General features: G+C 41.7%; 1 protein-coding gene across 1 annotated transcript; it reads right to left on the reverse strand.

The window, feature by feature from the left end:
• Nucleotides 1-1,138: 1,138 nt before the first annotated feature.
• Nucleotides 1,139-24,379, reverse strand: DSCC1 (DNA replication and sister chromatid cohesion 1). The gene is made up of 9 exons (XM_021671271.2): nt 24,198-24,379; nt 14,996-15,164; nt 12,354-12,488; nt 11,518-11,608; nt 9,849-9,987; nt 9,146-9,198; nt 8,234-8,388; nt 4,748-4,896; nt 1,139-1,533 (listed from the first exon to the last, which is right to left on the reverse strand). The coding sequence occupies exons 1-9, from the start codon at nt 24,377-24,379 to the stop codon at nt 1,425-1,427; spliced, it is 1,182 nt and encodes a 393-aa protein (XP_021526946.2). The 3' UTR covers nt 1,139-1,424.
• Nucleotides 24,380-25,812: the final 1,433 nt, after the last annotated feature.

A 25,812-nucleotide genomic window follows, 5' to 3' on the forward strand; every position in this document is an offset into this window, starting at 1 on the left:
GTGGCGTGTGCCTGTAATCCCAGCTACTCGGGAGGCTGAGGCAGCAGAATCACCTGAACCCGGGAGGTGGAGGTTGTAGTGAGCTGAGATAGTGCCACTGCACTCCAGCCTGGACAGCAGAAGGAGACTCCATCTCAAAATAAATAAATAAATAGACTACATATAGATAGACTATATGTATATATCCTATAATCCACATTAATGCAGAGACATTTACCATCGTGTCGTAATTCATATTTGTGAGAATAAAACTTGTAAACTTCGGTGACCAGTTAAATCTTGCTTAACTAACTATTGATTATAAATTAACATTTTTGAAACTTGGACCATTTAACTTTGGCCTACCCCCTCCAACTCTCCTGGTAACAAGTTCATTAGCTAAGTTAAAATTAATGTGAACTTCGATCTAAACCAAAACAAATCAGGCAAATAAAGCTATAAAGGAACTTCAGCAAGCACTCCAAAAACAACTAGAAATTACTTCAAGTTTTCAAGTCAGCATTGCCTGTGCCAGTATTCTTCGTTATAGAATTATAAGCTGGCGCGGTGGCTCATGCCTGTAATCCCAGCACTTTGGGAGGCCGAGGCGGGTGGATCACGAGGTCAAGAGATCGAGACCATCCTGGTCAACATGGTGAACCCCCGTCTCTACTAAAAATACGAAAAATTAGCTGGGCATGGTGGCGCGTGCCTGTAATCCCAGCTACTCAAGAGGCTGAGGCAGGAAGAATTGCCTGAACTCAGGAGGCGGAGGTTGCGGTGAGCCAAGATCGTGCCATTGCAGTCCAGCCTGGGTAACAAGAGCGAAACTCCGTCTCAAAAAAAAAAAAAAAAAAAAAAAAAAAAAAGAATTATAGACCCATTTTTTTCCCAAAGTGCATGCCTATGCCAGGCAAACAGAGGAGTAATTATTCAGCCAGTTTCATGTATGTAAACTAAGAATATAAATAACTGATAGCACCCAGTGACTGCCAGTTTTGGTGGAAGGCTAAAAGTAGAGGGGAACTCACTTGAGAAATGATATTTAAGTGAATAAATAAGTCTCTTCTATGAAACTATTACTATTTAGTTCTCTGAAAAACTTCAATGTATTAATGATTAGAATATCAAATCCTAATTGAAGAAATGACATTTTAAATATAAAAAGCCAAACTTTAAGTAAACCATAGAGACCTCAGACATACTAAATACAGGAAATAATACTTTTTTTTGCCCTCGTTTACACTGTGTACAGAGTACAAATATAATTTGAAAGCTACATCCTATAACATTTAAGAAATAACAACAGTAGTTTCAAAATGCTTAAGATGAGGAGAAAAATGTCTTAGAAGACTAGGTTTTTAAAAGTCAGAAATAAGTTATTTTTCTTGTTTCCAGCAACTTTATAAAGCAACTTGAGTCCCGAAGAAAAGACTGTTGTTCTCTTAAGAAATGGGTCTTCTCGAATTATAAACTTTTACACCATTTTGCATTGAAGAACGAGAATATTTAGTGAGTAATGCACCTATGGTTTGCTTCTCTCCACACAAATCTCTGTGGGAACAATAAAAAAATATATAGCATGAATATTTTAGGGAACATATTATAATATGATACAGTATTATGTACTTATTTTATCTCTCTCCCCTGAATCTATCCTCTCAACAGCGTAAGTGTAGGTGTTTGTGGAAGAGAGGGTGGGGACTGGTTCTAAGTTTTTTTCTTTCTTTTTTGAGATGAGTCTTGCTCTCACCCAGGCTGGAGTGCAGTGGCGCGATCTTGGCTCACTGCAACCTCTGCCTCCCTTCTTCGGCCTCAGCCTTCCGAGTAGCTGGGATTACAGGTGCATGCCACCACGCCTGGCTGATTTTTTGTATTTTCAGTAGAGATGGGGTTTCACCATGTTGGCCAGGCTGGTCTCAAATTCCTGACCTCTTGATCTGCCCACCTCGGCCTCCCAAAGTGCTAGGTTTACAGGCGTGAGCCACTGTGCCCGGCTGGTTCTAAGTTTTAATTAAACTAAGTACATTACATGTATTATCTTATTTAACCCACACAAAGTAGGAGTAATGTATTATTTAACCTTGTATTATATATGAGGAACTATAGCTCAGACAAGTAATAAATGGCAGTGTCAAATTCTGCCACCAGGTATGTATGACTTCAAAGTCTATGCTATTTCCATTATATCACACAGCCTCTAAATTAGAAATACAAGCAGTGTGATACAGTGAGTCCTATACAGCGGGGCCTAGAGTCAGAGATCCTTGATACAAGATACTTGTGTGAACTTGTCTAGGTTACCAACTCTTCCTGAACTTTAGTTTCCTCCTCTGTACCTCAAGGAGAAGATTCTGACTGGAACATAATGAGGGGAGGGAGGAATAGGGGAACATGAGCTGGAGAAGGGAGCAACAGCCAGATCACACAGAGCCTTGTAGGACAGGGAAAGAGAGTTGTGACTTAATTCTACATGTAATGGGAAGCCAATAGGAGGGTTTTAATTAATGGGAAAGCACAATGTGATCTAAGTTTTTAATAATGGAGTTGGCCAGGGACAATGGCTCTCGCCTGTAATCCCAGCACTTTGGAAGGCCAAGGCAGGCAGATCACTTGAGGTCAGGAGTTTGACACCAACATGGCCAACATGGTGAAACTCCGTCTCCACTAAAAACACAAAAATTAGCTGGGCATGGTGGCACACACCTGTAATCCCAGTTACTCAGGAGGGTAAGGCAGGAGAATCACTTGAACCTGGGAGGCAGGGGTTGCAGTGAGCCGAGATTGTACCACCGCACTCCAACCTGGGTGACAGAGTGAGACTCCATCTCAAATAAATAAATAAATAAATAAATAAATAAATAAATAAATAAATAAATAAATAAGTAAAGGAGCCAATGAGTTGATGATTATGGAAGCTGGGCAGTGGATATATGAAGGTTTCATTATATTGTCACTTTTGAATATTTAAAGAAACAGCATAAACGGGGGGGGGGGGGGTAAATATAGAACAGGGAGACCAATTCAGAGGCAGGTACAAGATGATCCATCAGGATTTGCTCATAGTTTGAACCAGAAGGTGAGGGAAGGAAAGGACAGAGATGATTTCTAGACTTTGGTTTAAGTAACTGCATTAGTAGCAGTGCTGTTAACTGTGATTAAGAAGAAAGGGGGTAAGGATGAGGGAGAAACAGTTCTGTTAGGAACATGGAAAGCTTGAAATTCCTATTGAATATCCAACTGGAAAGGTAAATTAGGCAACCAGATATAGGAATCTGGACCTCAGGGAAAAGGGCAAGTATGAAGATGAAATTAGGAAGTCATTAAATTTGTTTCCAGGCCTAGATGAGGGCACCAAAGGAAAAGTATAAACAGAAGAGAAGATGGCCCAAAAATAGAGTCCCAGAGCACTCCAACATTTAAAGATTGAGAATAGGGAGACATCAACAAAAGAGATGTTCTTCTCCCCTCTGCTCCAAGGAAGAGGGGAGAAACTTGTGTATTAAGTAGGAGGAAGCAGACACTGTCAAATAGTGGCAAGTCAAGTAATCAAGGACACATAATTAACCACTGAGTGTAGAAAGATGGATGTCATTGGATTAAGAAGATGTCAATGGGTAAAGGAAAGAATGGGAAGTGAAATGCAGAGTGAAATGTACAGGAAACTTGTAAAAGGCATTTTCTTATGAAGGAGAGCAAAGGACACAGGGTCCAGTAGGTTGCTATTGTTGTTTTTCAAGATGGGCAATATTATAGAATTTTGTATGCTGATAGGGATGATTCAGAAGAGGCAGACATTAATAACACGAGGGGTGAAAAGGACATTAATAACTCGAGGATCCAAGTCTTTAAGAAAACAGAGAAGATGGATCTAGTGTGAAGGACTGGCCTTAGGAGCAGGGACAATTCTTTCACCACACAGGACTGCAAAGGAAGTATGTACACACACGAGGAGACTGGGTGATTTGGCAGTGGGAAAGAAGGTAGTTCTGGTCTCAGTGCTTCTGTGTTCTGACAAAATAAGATCATAAAAGGAAACAGAAGGTACTGCTGGTATGAAAAAGGAAAAGAAGATGTAGAAGAAGCTCCATGCTGGCAGCTTCATTGTGTATTATTCTCCAGAAAGTTTCAGCTGGCCAGGTGTAGGCACAGAGTAAGGAGTAAGTTGGGTTTAATCTTTTTAGCTTTTTGCCAGGGAGATATGGCAAGAGGGAGAGGGTCACAGCAGTAAAGGGTGGACAGTAAGAGCTAGGAAGACTGACCATGGGATTTGAGCTGGGGAAAGAGAGGAGAGAGCACCTAAGAGGTGTGACACAGTGACAAAGCTGTAGTGTTAGTGGATTTTAAGTGTTAGGGGACTCAAGATTTTGTAAGAAGTGACTTTGGGGCTAATTTGTTCTACTGCAATCTGGCCTCTCCCGTAATGTTAAATAAAGTAAAGCATGAGGTGGCAATGAGAGAGGGGTGTTTGCCTTAGAGTGATAGTGTGGTATGTATTTTGTCCCTCAAAGGGGACAGTTTTCCAGGAATGAGAGCAGAAAAGTGGTTTCGGAAGCAGTAGTGAGGAACGGAGATAACACATATTCCACCTCCAGCATCAATCACTGTGAAGGATAGAGAATATAGCCACCACCTAAGAGTGTTTCTAGGGAAGCATTATCTTCAGGGAATACTCAAGAAAATTGTGTTCCAATCCTAAATCTAAAATGCTATGCCACTCTTTATAAAAAGAACAACCCTCAAAATCCATCTTTAATAAATTACTTACTGAATATATGGAGCAATATCTTCTTCTGTCCACTTCTCCCTTAGAGAGAAAAGACTATTAAAACGTCCTTGATTATCCTCAGGTAAATCATCTACTTTCAGCAAAAATATGATTTCTGGTCTCGAGTGTCTATCCACCAGTGCTAAACCCTACAAGAAATGAGAAGAAACAGGGCAGTTAAAGTAATGTTGTAATGTTTTAACATGCCTCATTCTTTTACCTTTAGGTTTAGCTTAGCTCAAGATATTCAAAATGTCAGCTACATGAAACTTAAACTATCCAGAGATTTACAATAGCCTTTTTCATACAAAGAGCTCCTTTAAGCAGTGACTTCTTTTCTCTTCTGCAATCTGGCATCTACCACCACCAGTTTATCAAGATAGCTCTGGTTCTAAAGGTCACCAGTAACCTGTCATTGCCAAATCCAATGGGCCCTTTTCTTGGATTCATTGTACTAATCCTCTATTTTCTTTTTCCTTTTTTTATTTTTGAGACAGAATCTCGCTCTGACACCCAGGCTGGAGTGTAGTGGCGCAAACTTGGCTCACTGCAATCTCTGCCTCCGCCTCCTGAGTAGCTGTAATTACAGGCACGTGCCACCACATCCAGCTAATTTTTATATTTTTAGCAGAGAAGGGGTTTCACCATGTGGGTCAGGCTGGTCTCAATCTCCTGGCCTCAAGTGATCTGCCTTTCTCAGCCTCCCAAAGTGCTGGGATTACAGGTATGAGCCACTGCACTTGGTCCCTAGCCCTCTATTTTCTTTGTTACTGTTGATTACTCCTTCTTCTTTAAATACCTCTCCATCCCTGACATCAAGTCTCCTTATTTTCCTCCTAACTTGATGTTGTAGCTCCCTGAGGCTTCCATCCCAACTGCTCTACTTGCTTCACTGTCACTCTACTGAGTAACCTCATCTAAACCTGTGGCCTGAGCCACCGCTTACTTGCTAATGATTATAATATTTATATCTTCAGCTCAGATGTCTCTTTTGAGCCCCAGACCTCTATATCCAAATCTATATATAAACTTGTTTATCATCCAAACCTCCTCTAGTCCTACTCTCCTAGGAAAACAGGAAACCTAGGCATCGTCTTTGATTACATTAGTCAAACCCCGCACTTATGTGGTCACTAAAGCCTATATAATACATGTTAAGGCTTCAGGACTCCTCTATCCATTCCTCATTACCTATTTTTTGGCCAGTACTCTCTTAGTTGGGAGCATATGTGTTGACAGCCTGCACAGTAATCCTTTTTCATAATCTAACCAATCTTCCATCTATCGATCTTCTTTACTGTCATAGCATTCTTTTCAAAAGGCCAAGCTGATGAGTTCCTGATGAGGTAACTCCTCTAACTGATGTCACTCAGTGGCCTCAAAGAGCTTTCTAGATAGAGTTGAAATTCCTTAGCACAATCCACAATGTCCTTACCTCACAAGCATCCTTCACTCCAGTCCATGCATCCCTACAACAGTGCCCCAATTTTTATACCTCCACACCTTTGACCATGCTCTCTAGATTTCCACCTCTGGCCTTCCTTCCATCTAGACAGCAACAGTTCATCTTTCCATACTCAGCAGCTAAAACATCTGTTCCTTCAGAAAGTCATCCCTTATTGACCAGTCTGATGGCTAAGCCCCTTTTCTTTGCTCTTATAACATCGTGTATACACCTTTCCAATGGCGTGGGTCACTCTGCATTATAAGAACAGATTTAGGCATGTAATATGTGTCCCCCATTGCCAGTCCCCAGGCTGAGCACCATGATGACACCTTGTATGACATTTTCTCCTGAGCACCTAGCATGATGCCTTGACATAAAAGGAACTCCATAAATACCAAGCAAATCTTTTAATTTAACTAACAAAATACTTACCGAGTATACGCCACATGCAGACAGTATGCTACATACTAGCAAGCAGCAGCAAACAAAGTGCCATCAAAGTGGAGAGTGGTGAACCACAGAATTAAACATTCTTCCAAGCTAAGGGGAGAGTGCCATGAAGGAAAGTAGACCGTACTATGGAAGAGTAAAACCAGAGGCCTTTCCTTCAAGCGGAGAATAAAGGAAGGCCTCCTTGATGAAGCGACTCAAAGATGAGCAGGAGGTGACCAGATGAAATTAGAGAGAATATCATTCTAGAATAAACAGCTTTATGTGAAGGTCTCAGGTAGGTAAGAGCTTGATGATCTTGAAAATCTGAAAGAAGGTTGGTATGTAGGAGCAGGAGAGAAAGTAACCAGAGATGAAGCTATGAAGGTGATCCTGAAGGGCCTTATAGGCCAAGACATGAATTCTGGGTATTTTTATCCTAAGGGCCATAGGCAACCATTAAACTGATTTAAGGCCAGGTTCAGTGGCTCATGCCTATAATCCCAGCACTTTGGGAGTCCAAGGTGGGCAGATTACCTGAAGTCAGGAGTTAGAGATCAGCCTGGCAAACATGGCAAAACCCCATCTTTACTAAACATACAAAAATTAGCTGGTCCTGGTGATGGGTGCCTGTAATCTCAGCCACTCAGGCAGCTGAAGCTTGAACATGGGAGGCGGAGGTTGCAGTGAGCTGAGATTAAGCCACTGCACTCCAGCCTGGGTGACAGAATGAGACTCAGTCTCAATCAATCAATCAATCAATCAATAAAGAGATTTAAGCAGGACATTCATCTGATCTGACTGGCATTTTTATTATTTATTATTATTTTATTTATCTTTTTTTTTTTTTTGAGACAGAGTCTCACTCTGTCGCCCAGGCTGGAGTGCAGTGGCACAAACTCAGCTCACTGCAACCTCTGCCTCCTGGGTTCCAGCAATTCTCCTGCCTGAGCCTCCAAAGTAAGTGGGATTACAGTTGCCCACCACCACAACTAGCTAATTTTTCTGTGTTTAGTAGAGACAGGCTTTAGCCATGTTGGCCAGGCTGGTCTTGAACGCCTGACCTCAGGTGATCTGCCTGCCTCAGACTCAGAGTACTGGGATTACAGGCATAAACCACCACGTCTGACTGGTATTTAAAAAAGATCATTCTAGTAGCACCACAAAGAACGGATTGGAAGGGAGCAAAATTAAAAGCACAAGGGGCCTGCCTAGGGATGCTGTTGTTGTAAAATCAAGGTACTAAGATAGGGGTGATGAAAATGGTGAGAAATGGAACAAAATGAGATACACTGAATCAGATCAGGGATTAACAGTAAATAGACCCAAGCAATCTTATAGAGGTGATAAATAGGTTCTAAAACTGTATTGTAGTGATAGCAACTTATTAAAATTATTAAAAATATTTTAAAGGTATATTTTATAATATGTAAATTATACCCCAATACTTTATTGAGTTTTAAGGATTATGTGATGGATTAGATGTACATGCACTCCTAATGGGTGTCTAGGAAAAGAAATTGTTTCCAAATTCAGCTCCAACTCAAGTATCGTTAACCTAGTAAATTACTCAACTCTTGAAGTAAGATAGCAATGTCTACTGCTACTACCTTAAGCTGACCAAGACTAGTGATCATTCCTTCAGGAACACTCTGTTGCCACACTTCTTGAAACTCAGCGAGATTGAATTTCACCGCATTCTGAAGCAGCATATGTGCTGTTGCTCTGCATATTTTATCAGCATCCAGCTCAAAATAAACTTCACCTAATGAAAAGGAATCGTATTTTCACATTATCCTCTTATAATTAAATACTGTACTAATGTTTCCTTTTCTTTAGTGCAGTTTCTTGAAAGAAATTATACACCTAAACTCACTTCCCACAACCCCATAGTTCTTGGGTTTTTTTTTTTTTTTTTTTCCAGACAACGTCTCGCTCTGTTACCTAGGCACGATCTCAACTCACTGCAACCTCTGCCTCTTGAGTTCAAGTGATTCTCCTGCCCCAGCCTCCCGAGTAGCTGGAATTACAGGTGTGTGTCACCACGCCCAGCTAATTTTTGTATTTTTAGTAAAGATGGGGTTTCAACACCTCGGCCAGACTTGTCTTGAACTCGTGACCCCAGGTGATCTGCACACCTCGGCCTCCCGAAGTGCTGGGATTACAGGTGGGAGCCACTGCGCCGGTCTTTCTTTTTACTCTGTTGCCCAGGCCAGAGAGCAGTGGCACAAGCAAGGCTCACTGCAGCCTCGACCTCCCTGGGCTCAGGTGATCCTCCCACCTCAGATTCCTCAGTAGCTGGAACTGCAGGCACGTGCTGCCACAGCCAGCTAATTTTTCTATTTCTTTGTGGAGACAGTGTTTTATCACGTTGCCCAAGCTGGTCTTGAAATCCTGAGCTCAGCAATCCACCTACCTCAGCCTCCCAAACTGCTAGGTTTACAGGTGTGAGCCACTCTACCCAGCCAGAGCTCTTAGTTTTAACATATAAGAGTTAAATGAAAATACTTTCCAAATCTTACCTTCATCTACATATTTCTTCCCATAACATTTAAGACAGTGTTCTATCATTTCCCTGAAAAATTTAAAACACACATTTGAAAAGTTCTAAGTGTTTTTATGCACTGTATTTTAACCTCATTGCCAACTCGAAATTAAGAAAGAAATTTGAAATTTGAAATACTAAGTGATTTTGGTTGCCAAATAATATTTTATTTAAATTAGGAACTAACTAAATTATACTGGGAAGTTACTAGGTGCCAGGCCCCATGTTAAACATATAACATCAATTATGTAAGCATACATTTATTATTATCATTTGAGACAAAGTTTCACTCTTGTTGCCCAGGCTGGAGAGCAATGGCACAATCTCAGCTCACCACAACCTCCACCTCCAGAGTTCAAGAGATTCTCCTGCCTCGGCCTCCCGAGTAGCTGGGATTACAGGCATGAGCCACTGTGCCCGGCAGCATACATTTATTATTATAAAATAGCTCAAACATATTATTTCTTTATGTTTTTATGGCCAAAAACAAATAAGATAATGCACATGTATTCAACTCAGTGACCAAAATTCCCAAATCTTCTTTGGCTATAATTTTAAACATTTCTCAAAGATATCAAAATATAATTATTGTAGTTTATGCACTGCATTTAATTTCAATCTGTAAAAGAACTCTCTTCCCCTTAAGGAAATCTGGATGGACAATAAATTAAAAGACTTACTCTGGCTCCAATGGTCCAAGTTCCTGAAGGCATGTATTCAAAGGAACTTTTCTAAAAGACCATGATTCAGAATCCACAAGCTGAGTTACATGATTCAGAAGTTTCATCTCATAATCAAATTCAAGAATCCTCCAATAACCTACAAATTTCAAAAGTTATAGTTACCAAATAACTTTTTTTTTTAAGGCAGGGTCTCAACTCTGTCACCCAAGCTGTAGTGCAGTGGTGTGATCTCAGCTCACTGCAACCTCCACCTGGGTTCAACCAATTCTCACACCTCAGCCTTGAGTAGCTGGAACTACAGGCATGCACCACCATGCCTAGCTAATTTTTTATTTTTAGTAGAAACTGGGTTTCACCATGTTGGCCAGGCTGGTCTTGAACTCCTGACCTCACATGATCTGCCTGCCTCAGCCTCCCAAAGTGCTGGGACCACAGGCATGAGCCACCATGCCCGGCCATGAAATGCCATTTTATAGTTGATGGCACAACCACTACCTCAGTGAAAGAAAAGTACATATCCACCATTTTTAAGGGAGAATGTTTCTATTCTTACTCTGAAAACATAAAGGCAACATTTTAAAAATGAATTGTGTAATGTAAATCTGAGGAAGAGAGTGAGAAGTAATCTACATATCCCCCTACGAAAATTGTATCCATCCCCATGCTGCAGGTTAATACTGCACAGAGCTGTATTAAAATACATGGTTTGATTTGCCTTTCAAAAAAAAAGCTTTAAGGATGGGCAGTGTGGCTCACGCCTGTAATCCCAGCACTTTGGGAAGCCGAGGGGGTGGATCACCTGAGGTCAGGAGTTTAAGACCAGCCTAGCCAACATGGCAAAACTCTGTTTCTGCTAAAAACACAAAAATTAGCTGGGCATGGCGGCATGCACCTGCAACCCCAGCTACTCAGGAGGCTGAGGCAGGAGAATCAACTGAATCTGGGAAGTGTAGGTTTGCAGTGAGCTGAGATCGCGCACCTGCGCTCTAGCCTGGATAACAGAGCGAGACTCTGTCAAAAAATAAAATAAAATAAAAAAGCTCCCACTCCAGAGTAGAGGCCAGTCAAAATACTAAAAACACCACGGGGCTTTTCCATCCATCCCATGCCCTAACACATGCTCCCATATTTTTCACACAGGCTTATTATATAAACTAACATGTTCAAAAATATGTTGAGTCATTACTAAATGAAACACAGTCACATCTTCCAAGCAGTTTGGAAATAACAATGAAGCTATTATTATTATTTTTTGAGACGGAGTCTCACTCTGTCACCCAGGCTGGAGTGCAGTGGTGCTATCTTGGCTCACTGCAACCTCTGCCTCCTGGGTTCAAGCGATTCTCATGCCTCAGCCGACCAAGTAGCTGGGATTACAGGTGCATGCACCACAACCAACTAATTTTTGTATTTTTAGTAGAGATGAGGTTTCACCTTGTTGGCCAGGCTGGTCTCGAATTCCTGGCCTCAAGTGATCCGCCCCCCTCAGCTTCCCAAAGTGCTGGGATTATAGGCGTAAGCCATCAGGCTGAGCCCAAATGACACCATCCTTAAACCCAAAGGAATATTAAATAAACTATATGCAATAGGGCGAAGATGTCCAAAAACTTCTCTCCCTTATGACGCCCAATTTCATAATTGTTATAATAGTAATAAGTAACACTACCTCCAATTTCACAGGCATTGAGAACTTGTAATTGGGTCATTATTTCTTCCTCACTTGCCTGAATTTGATCAAGCAAATCTTCAGTTGTATACTGAAAAAAAGAAAAAAATATTTTAAGGCCCTTGAAGATTAATTTTTTGGTTTTAGATTTCTTGCTGAATTTTGGGGAATAAATACACAGAACAGATTAAGGCAATATTTATGCATTAGCTCAGTTTCTTTTGTTAATGTATAATGATTTCTACACAAAAATCAATGGATGCCTTATAAAACAAATAGAGGTAAATCTTCATGACACTGGAAAATATGAAAATTAAATATGACACCAAAAACCCAAGCAACAAAAACAAAAATAAAAATAGATCAATCCACATCATCAAAATAATAATCTTTTGTACTTCAAAACACTATCACCACAAAAGGACAAATACCATGATCCACTTACCTGAGGTATTAAGAGCAGTCAAATTCATAGAGATAGTAAAATGGTGGCTGCCAAGGGCTGAGGGGATAGGGGAAGCTTTTAGCTATATACATGGCATTATGATGTATAGGATTTGCTTTAAAATACTCTAGAAAAAAAAGATGGAAGGATAGAAAGGGAATAGAAGAAACAAGACTGACAAGACCTTAACTGTTCAAGTGAATGTCGAATATATGGGTCATTATACTGCTGTCTGCTTTTGGGTATGCTTGAAATTTTGTAACTTTTTTTTTTTAACACAGGCATTTAACAGCTATATAACATAAATTTTAAAAAGTAAGAATGTGACCACTAAGTGCCTCTGATTATAGTTTTTAAATTCCAAATAAAAAAGTAAAAATAAGAGTCTTACTTTTGAGCAATTTGAATCCTTCTCTTGTTGACTGTCAGGTCCTTCATATGGATTTTCCATCAAAAGTTTCTTTAGCTTCTTTAACTTAGGTCTACATCTTCTTAATTCCCAATAATTATTAGAAAAACCGAAGATCTAGAAATTATAATAAATCACAACCTTTTAGGGACCATTCTAAAATAAAATTTCATATAAAATTCCAACTAATCAATCTACCCCCTCAACAAGTACAGAGAAAAGGAAGCCCCAAGGTATTCTGCTTTGTATCAGGAAGGTATTTATTCAACCATCTCAACTAGATGGATGGGCATCCTCAAGAACATCTTTTCAAATTCCATTAATAAGACACTGCCAACATTGTAAGAATCTCAAACGTACTCTGAAAACTAGAGTATGCCCCAGAAAAAATAATCAGGATGGTGACAATTCTGCAAACCAGGTGGAAACAACTAAAAATGAATATACTTAAGACAAAAAAAAGAGAAGAAAAAAGAGAAAAGGTATTATCATAGTCTTTAAATAGGGATTTTAAAGTGAAGAGGGTGTACCCTTGTATTGCTCATGTCAAAATGAGGCAGAAGTTAAGGGACAGAGATTTCTGATTAATCCAAGACATTACTACTGTTTAGAACTGTGGATTTGTGAAATCGTGACAGGCCTACCACTCAAAATCCAGTTGATAGAAGCTAGAGAATGGATGAATATCTGTTATCCCTGCCTGTACATACAGGACTCGCCTAGTTCCTAGCATGGAGTAGATGTCCAGTAAGTGTTTCATAAAAGGAAAAAAGAGGCTAAGCTGGATTATCTTTGGGATGCCCTCTAACTCTGAAATGGAAGGACAGGGGATGCTTCCACTTTCAAACTAGGATAAGGCTTGATTGACAAGATGAGGCCCAGAGCTTGAAGGAGATGTTGCTGAATCTAAGGCCTTCAAAAGAAGAGCTTAAGGACCAAATCAGACAGACTGATTTTATCCATAGTTAAAAGTGGTTTGCTGTTATATAATAGTCTCAGAAAAAAACAAAGCTAAACAAAAAAAATGGCAGCCTTCTGGCTACATCCAATACACAGATATTGTGGTATGCTTTTGTGTGCTGGGGAGGTTTGGCATAGTGTTTCAATTAGATGCCAACATTAAAAAAAAAAAATTGGAGATTTCACCCCAAAAATCTAAATTTCAGTAATTACTTGGAAAAAAATAAATCAAAAGTCGAGCAACGCTGGGACTACTTTCCCACAAGGCAGCTGAGTAGTGGCCATCCACTTACTTGGGGATTGTGCTTTCCAATTTGCTATAGATCCAACCACTCCCTGTTATTCCTGGCTATCTACCACCATTTATCAATCTCAGGCTATTTCTTATCTAACCCCTTTAAGCACCTAAGGTTCAATCATGGATTATACCTTTGGTTAGTGGATCTACATTTTAGCCAATCTCAGTACATAGAATTTCCATAACAAGCAAGAGCTCAAAGATTCTCATAGGTATTATTATGCCCCCACAAAAGCACCTACAGAACAGGTAAGTGATGAAAAAATAACATTACTTTTTTACGAAAGGATGAACTGCCAATATTTTTAGTTAATTACAATGAAAGACTTAAAAAAAACTCTACAAAAACCAACATAGAATATTTACTGGAAGTTCCTCTGTTCTAGTAACATTACATGAATCACTGAAACTTTCCAGCATTTTCCCTTCTTTCCTCTCCAATTCTCTATTTAAGGATATAGTTGGCCTAAAGTCATTCTCAAAGAAATAAGGGCTATGCTTGGATTGTTATGTGTGTAACAGCTTGGATAGAATAGAGACTTGTTTGGTTACCACCATCAGTATTCTCCAAAATAATTAAAAATTTGTTATAGTTGGCTACCGATATTAATGAACTAAACCAGCCTCATGGCTAAGAAACACACTTCATTCAAAAACTCAAATTTCTTCATTTCTTTTTTTTTTTTTTTTTGGAGACAGAGTCTAGCTCTGTTGCCCAGGATGGAGTATAGAGTAGTGATCTCAGCTCACTGCAACCTCCGCCTCCTGGGTTCAAGCAGTTCTCCTGCCTCAGCCTCCCAAGTAGCTGGGACTACAGGCGCACACCACCACGCCTGGCTAATGTTTTGTATTTTGGAAGAGATGGGGTTTCACCGTGTTGCCCAGGCTGGTCTCAAACTCCTGAGCTCAGGCAATCCACTGTCTTGGCTTCCCAAAGTGCCAGGATTATAGATGTGAATGACCACAGCTGGCCCAAATTTCTTCATTTCTCCACCTCATAAATATTACTAAATGAACCAGTTATGGTTTGAGGGAGTCTCCTTTCAAAACACATCCACAGCAAAATCTACTAAAAATAGGTAGAAGTTTTAGAATGAGTCACTAAATAACAAACTGCACATTAAACAAAAAAGGTCAAATCGTCTGGGACTTGAAAATCAAAATGGGAAAAAACAGACAAGTTCACAAGACTCCAACAAAAAAGCAATAATAATCATAATAATGCTGAGAAAGTCAAATTTCTTTAAAGAACTTCTTGATTCTCCCTGATTATAGATTTTACACCTAAAGTTTTTCACTAAAGACCAGATTACCACATCTGTTTTCATTCTCAGACTTTTAAAAATCAGAGTACAGAAAAGAGCACCTCAGTGTGAATGATGTTACAGTGCGCCTCTTCCTTCTTCAGCTGGTCTGGAGTTTTACAATCAGGAATGAAAAGCAACATATTGGACGTGTCTGCTATCTTCAAGTCATATGTTTTGTCTTTACTGCACAGCACAGCTTGCTCATCTTTATCACCACGAATCACCAGACTGTAGCAAAATGGGGGGAAAATATACGGTTTATTGACACTCCACTAGTCATTTTTATTATAAACAGTTGTCAAATCCTCTAGGCTTACAGAATTTAGAATTAAGTCCTTTTTTAAGTTTTTTAAATAAGCTTTATTTTTAAAAAGTTAAGTGCATTAGAGGAAACTGAAAAACACAAGAAGCAAAGAACAAAGTCACTCACAATCACAGTTTATAGTTTGACATGTTCTTCTAGGTCCTGTGAGTGTATAGGCATAACATCCAATTTTATGGGACTAAGATTGTATAGTGTGTATCATGATTTTTCATATGTCATGAATATTTATCAATTCAAAATCCCAAAGTTAAATGAGTATTTTGATAACCAAGAATACACTACACCAACTCAATCTGTTAAAAAAAAAAATGCAATCCTGCCTTTCTTGGGATAAAAATTTCATAGAAGACAAAAATGTCAACACGCCTCTAGATAAAAGCATTGGCAGAGTTCCAATTTAAATACTGCAGTCTCTTAATGCTCAATTTAAAATGAAACATACAGTAACAGAATACACTAAGTATGTGTTAGGGACAAGCTGCCTGAGAAAACCCCCTCCACATAAGCTGATCCCTTCCCTACGCTCTGATTGCTCTGCAGCTGCATTCCTGAACCCCTACCAAGGCACCACATCAAGGCTGCCAGATGTGCTACAATTAAGCAAAGCCTGATTACAGCCATCCTGGCAGCTGGAGGGAGGACAGGGAAAACAAATATTTGTTATCCATACTTGTAAATTCCTGTTTGACACATATCTGTAAAAGAATCCTGGTTTCTCTTTTTAAACAAAACTGCCACCACAAAAGTCACAGGATAATGTATTGTAGTTCTGTTACAAGTTGACAAACTATCTCTGTGTCTGTTACCAGCGGACAGATTACCTCAGTCCTGAAACTCCCTTATTCCCCTCTCACCCCATATAAACCCCCGTTTTGTAAGCTCAGGGCTCCCTCCTCTGATTGTTACAGAGCAGCCCAGCGGATTAATAAAACTTGCTTGCCTGACTTTGGGTCTATTCTCCTTTCTCTCGGCCACCCTTACGGTATACAGAATACACTACGTATGTTTCTAAGAGAATTCATTAGCAGATCTATACCATTAAAATATTAGCAAGGTATATTTCCATTGAAGTACTTAATGTATCCCTATAGTACAGCCAAAAGAGGATGCATACATCAATGGCTATCATCAAAACATAAATATGGACACATGCGGACACTGGACACATCTGCATGCATCTCTCCCTTTATACTTCATTCTGCCCCTCTGCTGCCAACCCAATGAACAAGTCCTGACATAGACTGCTCAGAGGTGGTTTAACAATTTCATGTCCAAGATGCATCTTTTCTATTATAACAATGGTATTTACAAATTGGCTAATTCACGAACTCTAGTTTTTATCCTTCGTTGTCACCCCAGACATTCATAAAGCATAGATGGTGCAAAATAATGAACTTTGTCCACAATAAACATAGGCACTTTACTAAAAATGCTCATATAGACCTGTGGTTATCATCTAAAACCATCTTCTAGGTATAGAGATACTAGCAAAGAGCCCTTCCCTTCACCCTCTTCCACCATCCCCAGTGACTAAGTATAGGACGTCTAGCTCCAAGAGGTAGACTAATAAAAAGCTCACTCCCAGAAGACAGGCCTTCCTAAAAACTAACAAAAGGACATTCATAAAGGGACTGATTTACTACATTTATTTTTAACATACTTTGAGCATTAAAACTCGTTTATTCTTTAATACACAGTATTAACTAAAATGCACATATAAAACAATGGTTAGACCAGCTGAACTAATCTCAGGGGCACAGAACCCTTTTCCCTGCATACCTCCTCCTCCCCCACCCAATGCCACCCAATGAATAGTCAGCATAAGCTCCTAAACATCAAGTTTTAACAATTCCATTCCCAAATGCAACCAATCACTCCTAGGAAGTAATGAAAACAAATGCTTAGAGGGGTGTTACTTTATCCCTCTACTTTTAACCTATGTGGTGCACTTTTAAACACCTAGGAAGACTAGATGTTTCAATCTGGACTTAAGTTTTCCACTATATACACAGTAGCATTGAATAAATGGTATATATACATAACACAGACCGTAATAGGAACATTCTGGCCTAGAACCCCCTTCCCTTCCCGACCTCTGTCAACGCCATGGACAGCTATCAGCCAACTGCAATGCTGAGAGGATTTTAACAATTTCACATCTGTTTTTAAGAAGACTTCTCTATGATTTCTAACACAAAGTGTACTCAATGCATGAGTTTACTAATTCTACTTCTGTCATACACTGGCAACCTCTTTAACATTGACTACATGTATATCAGGAGTCTTACATCCGCTTATAATACACTATACACACAGCACAGTAAATGAAAATGCAGATATAAGGGACAATGGTAAATATGCCTCATCATAAACACACTGGTAGAAAGCCCCTTGCACTCCTCCTTCCCCCGAAATTGCACAAATATCATAATGTCTACTGCTCAGAGAATTGATCAATTTCCAAAAGACGATACTTCATATCAAAAGGATAGCTACAAAATGTGTTATTTACTCCCTCTACTTTTAACATACTTTGTGCACTTCTAAACATCTAGAAAGACTAGATGTTTCAAATTAGGACTTAAGTTTGTCCACTATATACACAGTAGTGTTGAATAAACTACACACATGTAACAATGGTTATATCTGAAAGTGTCTTCTAAACAGGAACATTCTGGTCTAGAACTGCTCATTCGTTCCAACTGCTCTCCACCACCAACCTGGTGGATATAGGCACATGCGTCACTTAAAGCTGATGTAGTTTCACTTCCGAAAGTCTTTTTCAGAAGACAGCCTTTCTATGAAGTTTAAGAAAGTGTACAGAATGTGTTAGTTTACTAACTCTACTTCTGTCATACATTGGCAACCTTGTTAATATCTAGAGACTAGATATTATAAAATTGGGACTCGCTTATCCAGTATATATATAAACAGTATAGAAAAGTTAAATGAAATGCATGCAACATATAGGCAATGGATTAAGTGAAATTTTCTAACAAAGAGTGGCAAAACACCTTTTGCAATTTTTTCCCTCCCACCTCCCAGGTGGTTCAAACAATTCCATTTCCCAACAGCACTTCCCATCAGTTTTTAAAAACTATTTACAAAAAGTGTTATTCTACTACTACTTTTAAATACATCAAGTACTTCCAAATATCTAGAAAGACTAGATACTTCACATAACTTGCCCACCACGTACACAGCACTGTTAAACAAAATTGCACACACATAACAATGGTTATCATCTGAGGTATCTTCTACATGTGACCATTTTAGCCTTGAATCATTCCCTACTCTCTTCCTTCTCTGCCTTCAATCCAGTGGACAAGTACAGACACGTGTAATGCTTAGAGATGGTTGAACAAATTCCTCTGCAAAAGTCATTTACAGAAGACAAGTTTTCCTATGAATTTCAACACAAAGTGAACAAAATATGCTGATTTTCCGAAATAGTTTGTCATACACTGTCAACCTCTTTAACATCTAGAGAGACTAGATATTGAAAAATTAGGACTCATTGTCCATTATATACACTGTATACAGAGCAAAACAAAATGCACAAAACATACAGAAAAATGGTGTCTGAAAATGCCCACGTATGAACATACTAGCATATTGCCTTTTTCAATTTCTCCCCTCCTATCTCCTGTAAACCATTGAACAAGTATAGATAGTACTATCCTGTTCACAAAGGTGGCTTCACAATTCAATTTCCAAAAGTATTTCCTATGAATTTTAGCAAAAAGATATTTACAAAGTGGTATTTTATTACCTCTACATTAAACATACATTGGGCACTTCTAAATGTCTAGATAGACTAGATGTTTCAAGTAAGGAGTTAATTTGTCCACTATGTACACAGCAGTCTTGAATAAACTGTAAACACGTAACAACAGTTATAATTTGAACGAGTCTTTCAAATGTGAACATTCTGGCCTAGAACCCTTCCCATCTCCATCAACCCAGTGGGCAAGAATGCTCAAATTTTCAGAAGACAATCTTTCCTAGACTTGTAAAACAAAATGTACAAAACATTAGTTTACTAGCTCTATGCAACCTCTTTAATATCTAGAAAGACTAGATGTTGTAAATCAGGACTCGTTTGTCCTTTATGTACACCATATACACAGGTAAGTAAAACAAAATGCATGGAGATAATGATTCATCTGGCCTCGTTGTAAGCAGGGTGGCATAGAGCTCTCTGCACCTTCCCCCTTCCCTTTCCTCCCCTGAGCCACTGCACAAACAGTGAGTATTACTCAACAGGTGATTTGGCCATTACCACTCCAAAAAACAACATTTCCTATGAATTATAACAAGATATTTACAAAATGTCATTTTACTACCTCTAATTTTAACATATATCAGGCACTTCAGAACATCTAAAAAGAACAGACATTTCAAAAAAGTTTAGCATTGTCAACTATATATACAGTACTGAGGAATAAAATGCACACAAAACAATGGCTAGAATATAAAAATGTCTTCTAAATGTGACCAGTCTAGCACAGAACCTTCTCCTCCTTCTCAGGTCTTCCAGCTCCATGTCATCTAACCCACTGAACAAACGTGGACTATCGCTTCCAGAGGCCACCTGACAACTCCATTTCCAAAGGTCATCTTCAGAAGACATGTATTTTCTATGATTTCTTTTAAACAAATGAAAATTTACAAGATGTGTGATTTTCTAACTCTATCATACGTTGGCAACCTCTTTACATCTACAAGGGCTAGATGTGACAAATGTTTTCTATTAAAAGGTTGGGGTGGAGTTGAGAGCAGCCTTTTCGCATTACATACACAGGCCTTCCATAAACGGCCAGTAACTCTTCCCAGAGGGTGGTGGGGCATCTCCAGCGGGCCAAACAAGGCCTGTCATTCTACCGTTTCTCTCTTCCAACAGCAAAGTTTGGTAAAACGAAGACCAACCATCCCGATGGCGACTAACCATTCCACCCATCGACGTTCGGAACTTTGCTCACCTCCCAGGCCTGTTGTCCGTTGTCATCAGGACTAGGTAGGTCTCGCCCGATGGGGACAGAGTGGTCACCGGGACCCGGATCTGCACGGCTCCGTGGCCTAGAGGTGGCCGAGCCTGCCTGTGTCCCTAGGCCGCCTTCCCGGGCCCTCTGTGACCTATCGGCCTCTGCCGCGCGGCGTTCGAGTGGCCGCCATGTTTCCTGGCCTGCCACTCCCACCGCCATCCAAAGGTGCTGCGTCCCAGCGGCTTGGCGGGAGTTTCGTTAAAGTCCGGCAGGCTTGGGCCGGGATACGAGGCGGCCAGCGGGGTTCGGGCTGGGAGAGGCCGCTGCCACCATCAGTCACCGAGGTGGGGTGGGGAAGAGAGGTTCGCCGCGGTTTCAAGGCCTGGGCCTGGCCAGTGGGCAGCCACAGCGGAGGCCTCCGGTGTCTTCAGGGCAGAGGGCACGGCCTGTCCCAGGGTCCCCTAGCTCACCCGCTGGCCCAGGGTCCCCCAGCTCACCCGCGCCCGGGCCGGAGGGCCCTGGATGAGCTCTCCGTGCTCTGTGTCTCTCCGCGCTCTCTGCCCGACCGGAACTCTAGAATTAAGTTTTGATGCTGCCTCTGCCCCCTGCTGGCACAATGATGGATTCCATGTAGCAAGCTCTGGACCAACTGAGAGCCACAGGGACCCCGACGCCCTGGAGCCTCATTAAGGAAAAATAAAGATGGGCAAGACAGATACACAGATGCCAAGAGGCCAAATGGTACTACATGGCATCCTCGTGCGAACTGCTGAGAAGAGCACAAGACGAAGCATCCAGAAGCTTCAGTCAAGCTGTCACAATTTTCTACAACATGCTAAAGCCATACTTCTTAAACTTACGCATAGGCATCCGAGAGAATGTTGTTCAAAAGCAGAGTGGGGTTCAGTGGGTCTGGGATGAGACCCAGGGTCCCATATTTCTAACAAGATCCCCAAGGATGGCCAAGCTGCTGCTCCTGGTACCCACCCAAGTGTCATCCTTGAGTATTTCCTCACAATCAAAGGAGCACATCGTGGCCTAACCATAAGTTGTGTTGCAAAAAAAGTCGGGACCTTATGAAAAAAAAGAAGGCAGTGTTGAATGAAAACCATGAAAAGGATATGTTTACAGCGTGGACTAAACAAAAGACTTTGACAAAGGGATTTTGTCACAGCTTAAGAAAGGCAAGGATGCAGTGGCTCATGCCTGTAATCCTAGCACTTTAGGAGACTGAGGCCAGAAGATTGCATGAGACCAGGAGTTTGAGACCAGCCTGGGCAACATAGCAAGACCCCATCTCTACAGAAGAAAAAACTTAAAAGTTAGCTGGGCGTGGTTGTGCACACCTTAAGTCCCAGCTACTCAGGAGGCTGGTGGGAGGATCGCCTGAGCCCAAGTAGCAGGGGCACTGAGAGGGGAGACCCTCTTCAATTTCACCTCTTTCTCCCCCTAACTTCCAGATGGAAAGAAGAGTGAAGACGGAAAAGAAATAAAATAAAATACCAAAAAGCTGGGAAAATGACTCCCTCTTTAGTTCTCAGCATCTCTGCTATCTGTTAACCTTGAAAGAGCTACAAATGAATGTTATCCCTGCCGGCTGGAGCCCACCACTGGTTCACACCCCCATGTCTCCACGGGCCAGGCTTCCAACTGGAAATATCTCTGCCAACAAACAGCTTGTTGCTATTGCCTTGTCTCTGTAAGCCCCCCTCCCTTGCTGGTCTCCACTCGTGCTGCATATGAATTAGCAAATCAATGAAGCCAAAAGATTGTAAGGTTGGATGTCCAGCAAATGAACAGCGACATAGTTCCACCTCAGTTTCCCCTTTAGTGTTCTAAGCCTATAAAAGGAGAGAAAAACTGCAGCTTGGCGAGCTCGGTGAATGAGGCTGTTGCCCACTGCAGCTCCTGGCTGAATAAAAAGCCACCTCCTTCCTCAGTTCGGTGTTCAAGAGGTTTGTTCCCTGCTGCTCCTGCTACAGCACCATCATGCAGTGAGCCATAATTGTGCTACTCCACTCCAGCCTGGTGGACAGAGTGAACCATGTTCCCACCACCCTCTCCCCCAAAAAAATAGAGATAAGAAGGAAGAGGGCGCAGTGGCTTACATCTGTGATCCCAACACTTTGGGAGGCCGAGGTGGGCAGATCACGAGGTCAGGAGTTCAAGACCAGGTTGGCCAACATGGTAAAACCCCATCTCTATTAAAAATACAAAAATTAGCTGGGCATGGTGGCACGTGCCTGTAGGCCCAGCTACTCAGGAAACTGAGGCAGGAGAATTGCTTGAACCAGGACCTGGGAGGAAGAGGTTGCAGTGAGCTGAGGTCACACCACTGCACTGTAGCCTGGGCTACAGAGCGAGACTCCGTTTCAGAAAAAAAAAAAAAAAGGAAGGAAGAGGAAAAGGATGAAGGTGAAGAGGAGGAAAAGGAAGGACTAAAGACTAAGATAATGGCAATGACAAGGGATTTGATTCTAGCCGTTTTCCTTGTTTGTAAAGCATTTAGCTCTCCTGTGCACAACTTGTTTCTTTTGAAAAAATAATAAGAAACCTGAAATAGCAGACTGTGTATTTATTTTTTACTAAGTCTTCATTTAAGTGAAAAGAATAAAAGGTTTTTTAGACTCCCAGTGCTAATAATGCTTAATAGGCCCAAAGTACCTAGTCTTTAACATTTACTTCTAACTGCACTATCCCCACTTTGAAATATTTTGTTTATTTCATCCTTTCCTACACCCCAAAATTAAAAAAATACGTTTCCAGGGCCTGTTTTTTTTTGGTCAGGTGGACAAACTAGAACTGGACGGAGAGAAAATCCTCACACCTGAGTTCCTTTCTCAACTCTCCACCAACTGAGCTGAGATGGAAACAGAGGAGCGAAGTTCTTTCAGTTCTGTTAAAGATACTTTGAGGTATATAGTAGGTATCTGAAGAATGGCCAGTTTACTGTAATACTCTTTGGTGAGCCAAGTACAAAAATTGAAAGCCTAAAGGATTCCATTATGAAAAAAAGAGCACTAGGTGCACTGGCTCACGCCTGTAATCCCAGCACTTTGGGAGGCTGAGGTGGGCGGATCACGAGGTCAGGAGTTCAAGACCATCCTGGCCAACATGGTGAAACCCCATCTCTACTAAAAATACAAAAATTAGCCAGGCGTGGTGGCGCGTGCTTGTAGTCCCAGCTACTTGGGAGACTGAGGCAGGAGAATCACTTGAACCCGGGAATCGGAGGTTGCAGTGCGCCGAGATCGCGCCACTGCACTCCAGCCTGGTGACAGAGCAAGACTCTATCTCAAAAAAAAAAAAAAGAGAGAGAAAGAATCGCCTAATAAAATATAGGTGTCTGAGGACCAGTTGTTCAGACAAGCTGGAGCTTCCTATTTTGCAGGAGTTGGGACAGCACAGGGTGGAGGGATACAACGACTCTCTAGACTTCTCAAGACTTTAAAAAATTACCTCAACTTGCGCTTTTAATCAATGATCTTGCAGCAAGTCTGTATTTGACCTGGAATTAGAAACAGCTTCAGATCCCTGCTGAGTGACTCCAACAAAGTTTGCTTTGGGGTGGGTGGGGGTCTCACCCAATTACCAAGTCTGTAGGCTGATTCCCAACACTCCTATTATCTGAGTAAAATAAATGTAAGCGGAAGGCAAGAGCTCTATAAATACTGGATATCACCATTGTATTTTAAGGTAGAATGGCAGGTGTTTTGTAGCTGACACACGCCTCCAAGGTCAGCTGGACCAGTGCTACTCATCACCGCAGTGCAGCTAACTGGACCGTCCACCGGAGGTGTGGACTCCTCGGGAACAGGCAGTTTGCTATGAGTCCCTCGCCAAAAAAAAATCAGTGGATCCCCCTGGCCCTGTTTCCTCATCCCGAGTTTCCCCGCTGAGAACATAACGTAGCCGGCCTGAGGCTGGAGGCGCGGCGTGTCCAGGGCTCACCTGTGTCCATCCTCCAGCTGCTGGCACAGCGTGGGCTCCAGCTCCAGCAGGGAGAAGTCGCCGGCGGCAGCGCCGCTGGCCCCTGGGCCGAAGCTCAGGCAGTGCACGGCGGGCAGCAGCTCGGCCGCGTTCAGCTTGGCGATCAGCAGCGTGGCATCCACCTCCTCGCGGGTCCTCTTCATCGCAGCGCCCGGGTGGCTGCGGGTTTGGCGGGCAAGAACGAAGCTCCCCAAGCAACGGGAAGCTACGAAACCCGAATGTTTGGAAAGCGCGCCAAAGCGGCAGTGGACGTGTTTCCGGGCCGGAGCGCGCTGCGGGCGCGCCCTCGGGAAGGCCTGCACGCTCTAGGTGGGGCAGCCCATCCGTGCCTCACGCGGGCCGCCACTGCAGGAAGGAAACGTGGCTTCCCGGGGCCGGGGGAGGGTCTCGGCGGAAGCTCGCAGGAGCCGAGCTGCGACCCGGCGGGGTGGGACACGGATCCCTCGCCCACCCTTTCCGCTGCGGCGTTGCCCGCCCCCCATCCCCTCTTCCGGCCCTGCGTCCCTAGCAGCCGACGCTTCGCTTTCCTCTCCATCCACATTATCTCGTCTTCCGCCAGTGGCGGGCCCTGTGGTAACGGCCTGTATAATTCCATGATCCCGTTGCCACAACCCTGTAAGGTGAGCCCTTGGTCATTCCCTTTTGTCAATGAGGAAACAGGCTCCTTTCTGGTGATGGCAGAGCCAGGAGGTGACAAAGTCTGACTCCAGCCTAATCGACTGTGGCTCTAAAAGCTTCCTGCAGGGTTTTGTGCAAATAACCCATGTTCGGGAGCAAGGCCCAGGGTTGACTCGGAAGCAGTATCTCACTTCCTTCATTTATTTATTTATTTATTTATTTATTTATTTATTTATTTATTTATTTATTTATTTATTTTTGAGACGGAGTGTCTCTCTGTTGCCAGGCTCGAGTGCAGTGGTGCGATCTCAGCTTACTGCAACCTCCACCTCCCGGGTTCAAGCGATTCTCCTGCCTTAGGCAGGAGAGGTTACATACAACTAATGTTTGTATTTTTAGTAGAGACAGGGTTTATCCATGTTGGTCAGGCTGGTCTCAAACTCCTGTCCTTGAGATCCACCTGCCTCTGCCTCCCAAAGTGCTGGGATTACAGGACGTATGAGCCACTGCGACCAGCCCTACTAACTGCTTTTAAAACATCTTAATGCATAGGAGTTTGGTGGGATGAAATCCCGAATGTGAAAGTGGTTGCCTGATGAGAATTTATTATTGAAGAGAATCAACCGTTGTAGTTGCTCTATTAAATGGGAAACATTCCCTTCAACTAGAAGCAGTGTAGTGTAGAACCCTGACATTCACATCAGACAAGCATGCCTGAGAATCCCAACTCTCTTCAGCGCCTTGTGACCTAAGGCAATTTACTTCATTTCCCTAAGTACAACTTCCTTATCAATAAAAAAAGGAGATGATAATGCCTACATTCTAAAATGCACAGCTGCTTAATAAATGGCAGCAGTTCTTTTTGTTTTATGTATCAATTCATAATGAATTTAATTTCCAATTAATAATATGAAATTATTGCCATTAATTTGATATTCTGGCAGAGATTTGGACCTGA

The sequence above is a fragment of the Aotus nancymaae genome, unplaced genomic scaffold (assembly GCF_030222135.1).
Source record: "Aotus nancymaae isolate 86718 unplaced genomic scaffold, 86718_ANA_hifiasm-v0.15.2.pri h1tg000036l, whole genome shotgun sequence".
NCBI classification, from domain to species: Eukaryota; Metazoa; Chordata; class Mammalia; order Primates; family Aotidae; genus Aotus; species Aotus nancymaae.

Bases quoted from the DNA above. Each gene is read 5' to 3' on its own strand.
- DSCC1 (XM_021671271.2), bottom strand. From the start codon at position 24,379: ATGAAGAGGACCCGCGAGGAGGTGGATGCCACGCTGCTGATCGCCAAG. The intron at 11,609-12,353 runs GTAAGACTCTTA...TCTTTTTTTCAG, and splicing joins AGGATTCAAATTGCTCAAAA to TATACAACTGAAGATTTGCT. The intron at 4,897-8,233 runs GTAGTAGCAGTA...CATTTCTTGTAG, and splicing joins CTAGTCTTGGTCAGCTTAAG to GGTTTAGCACTGGTGGATAG.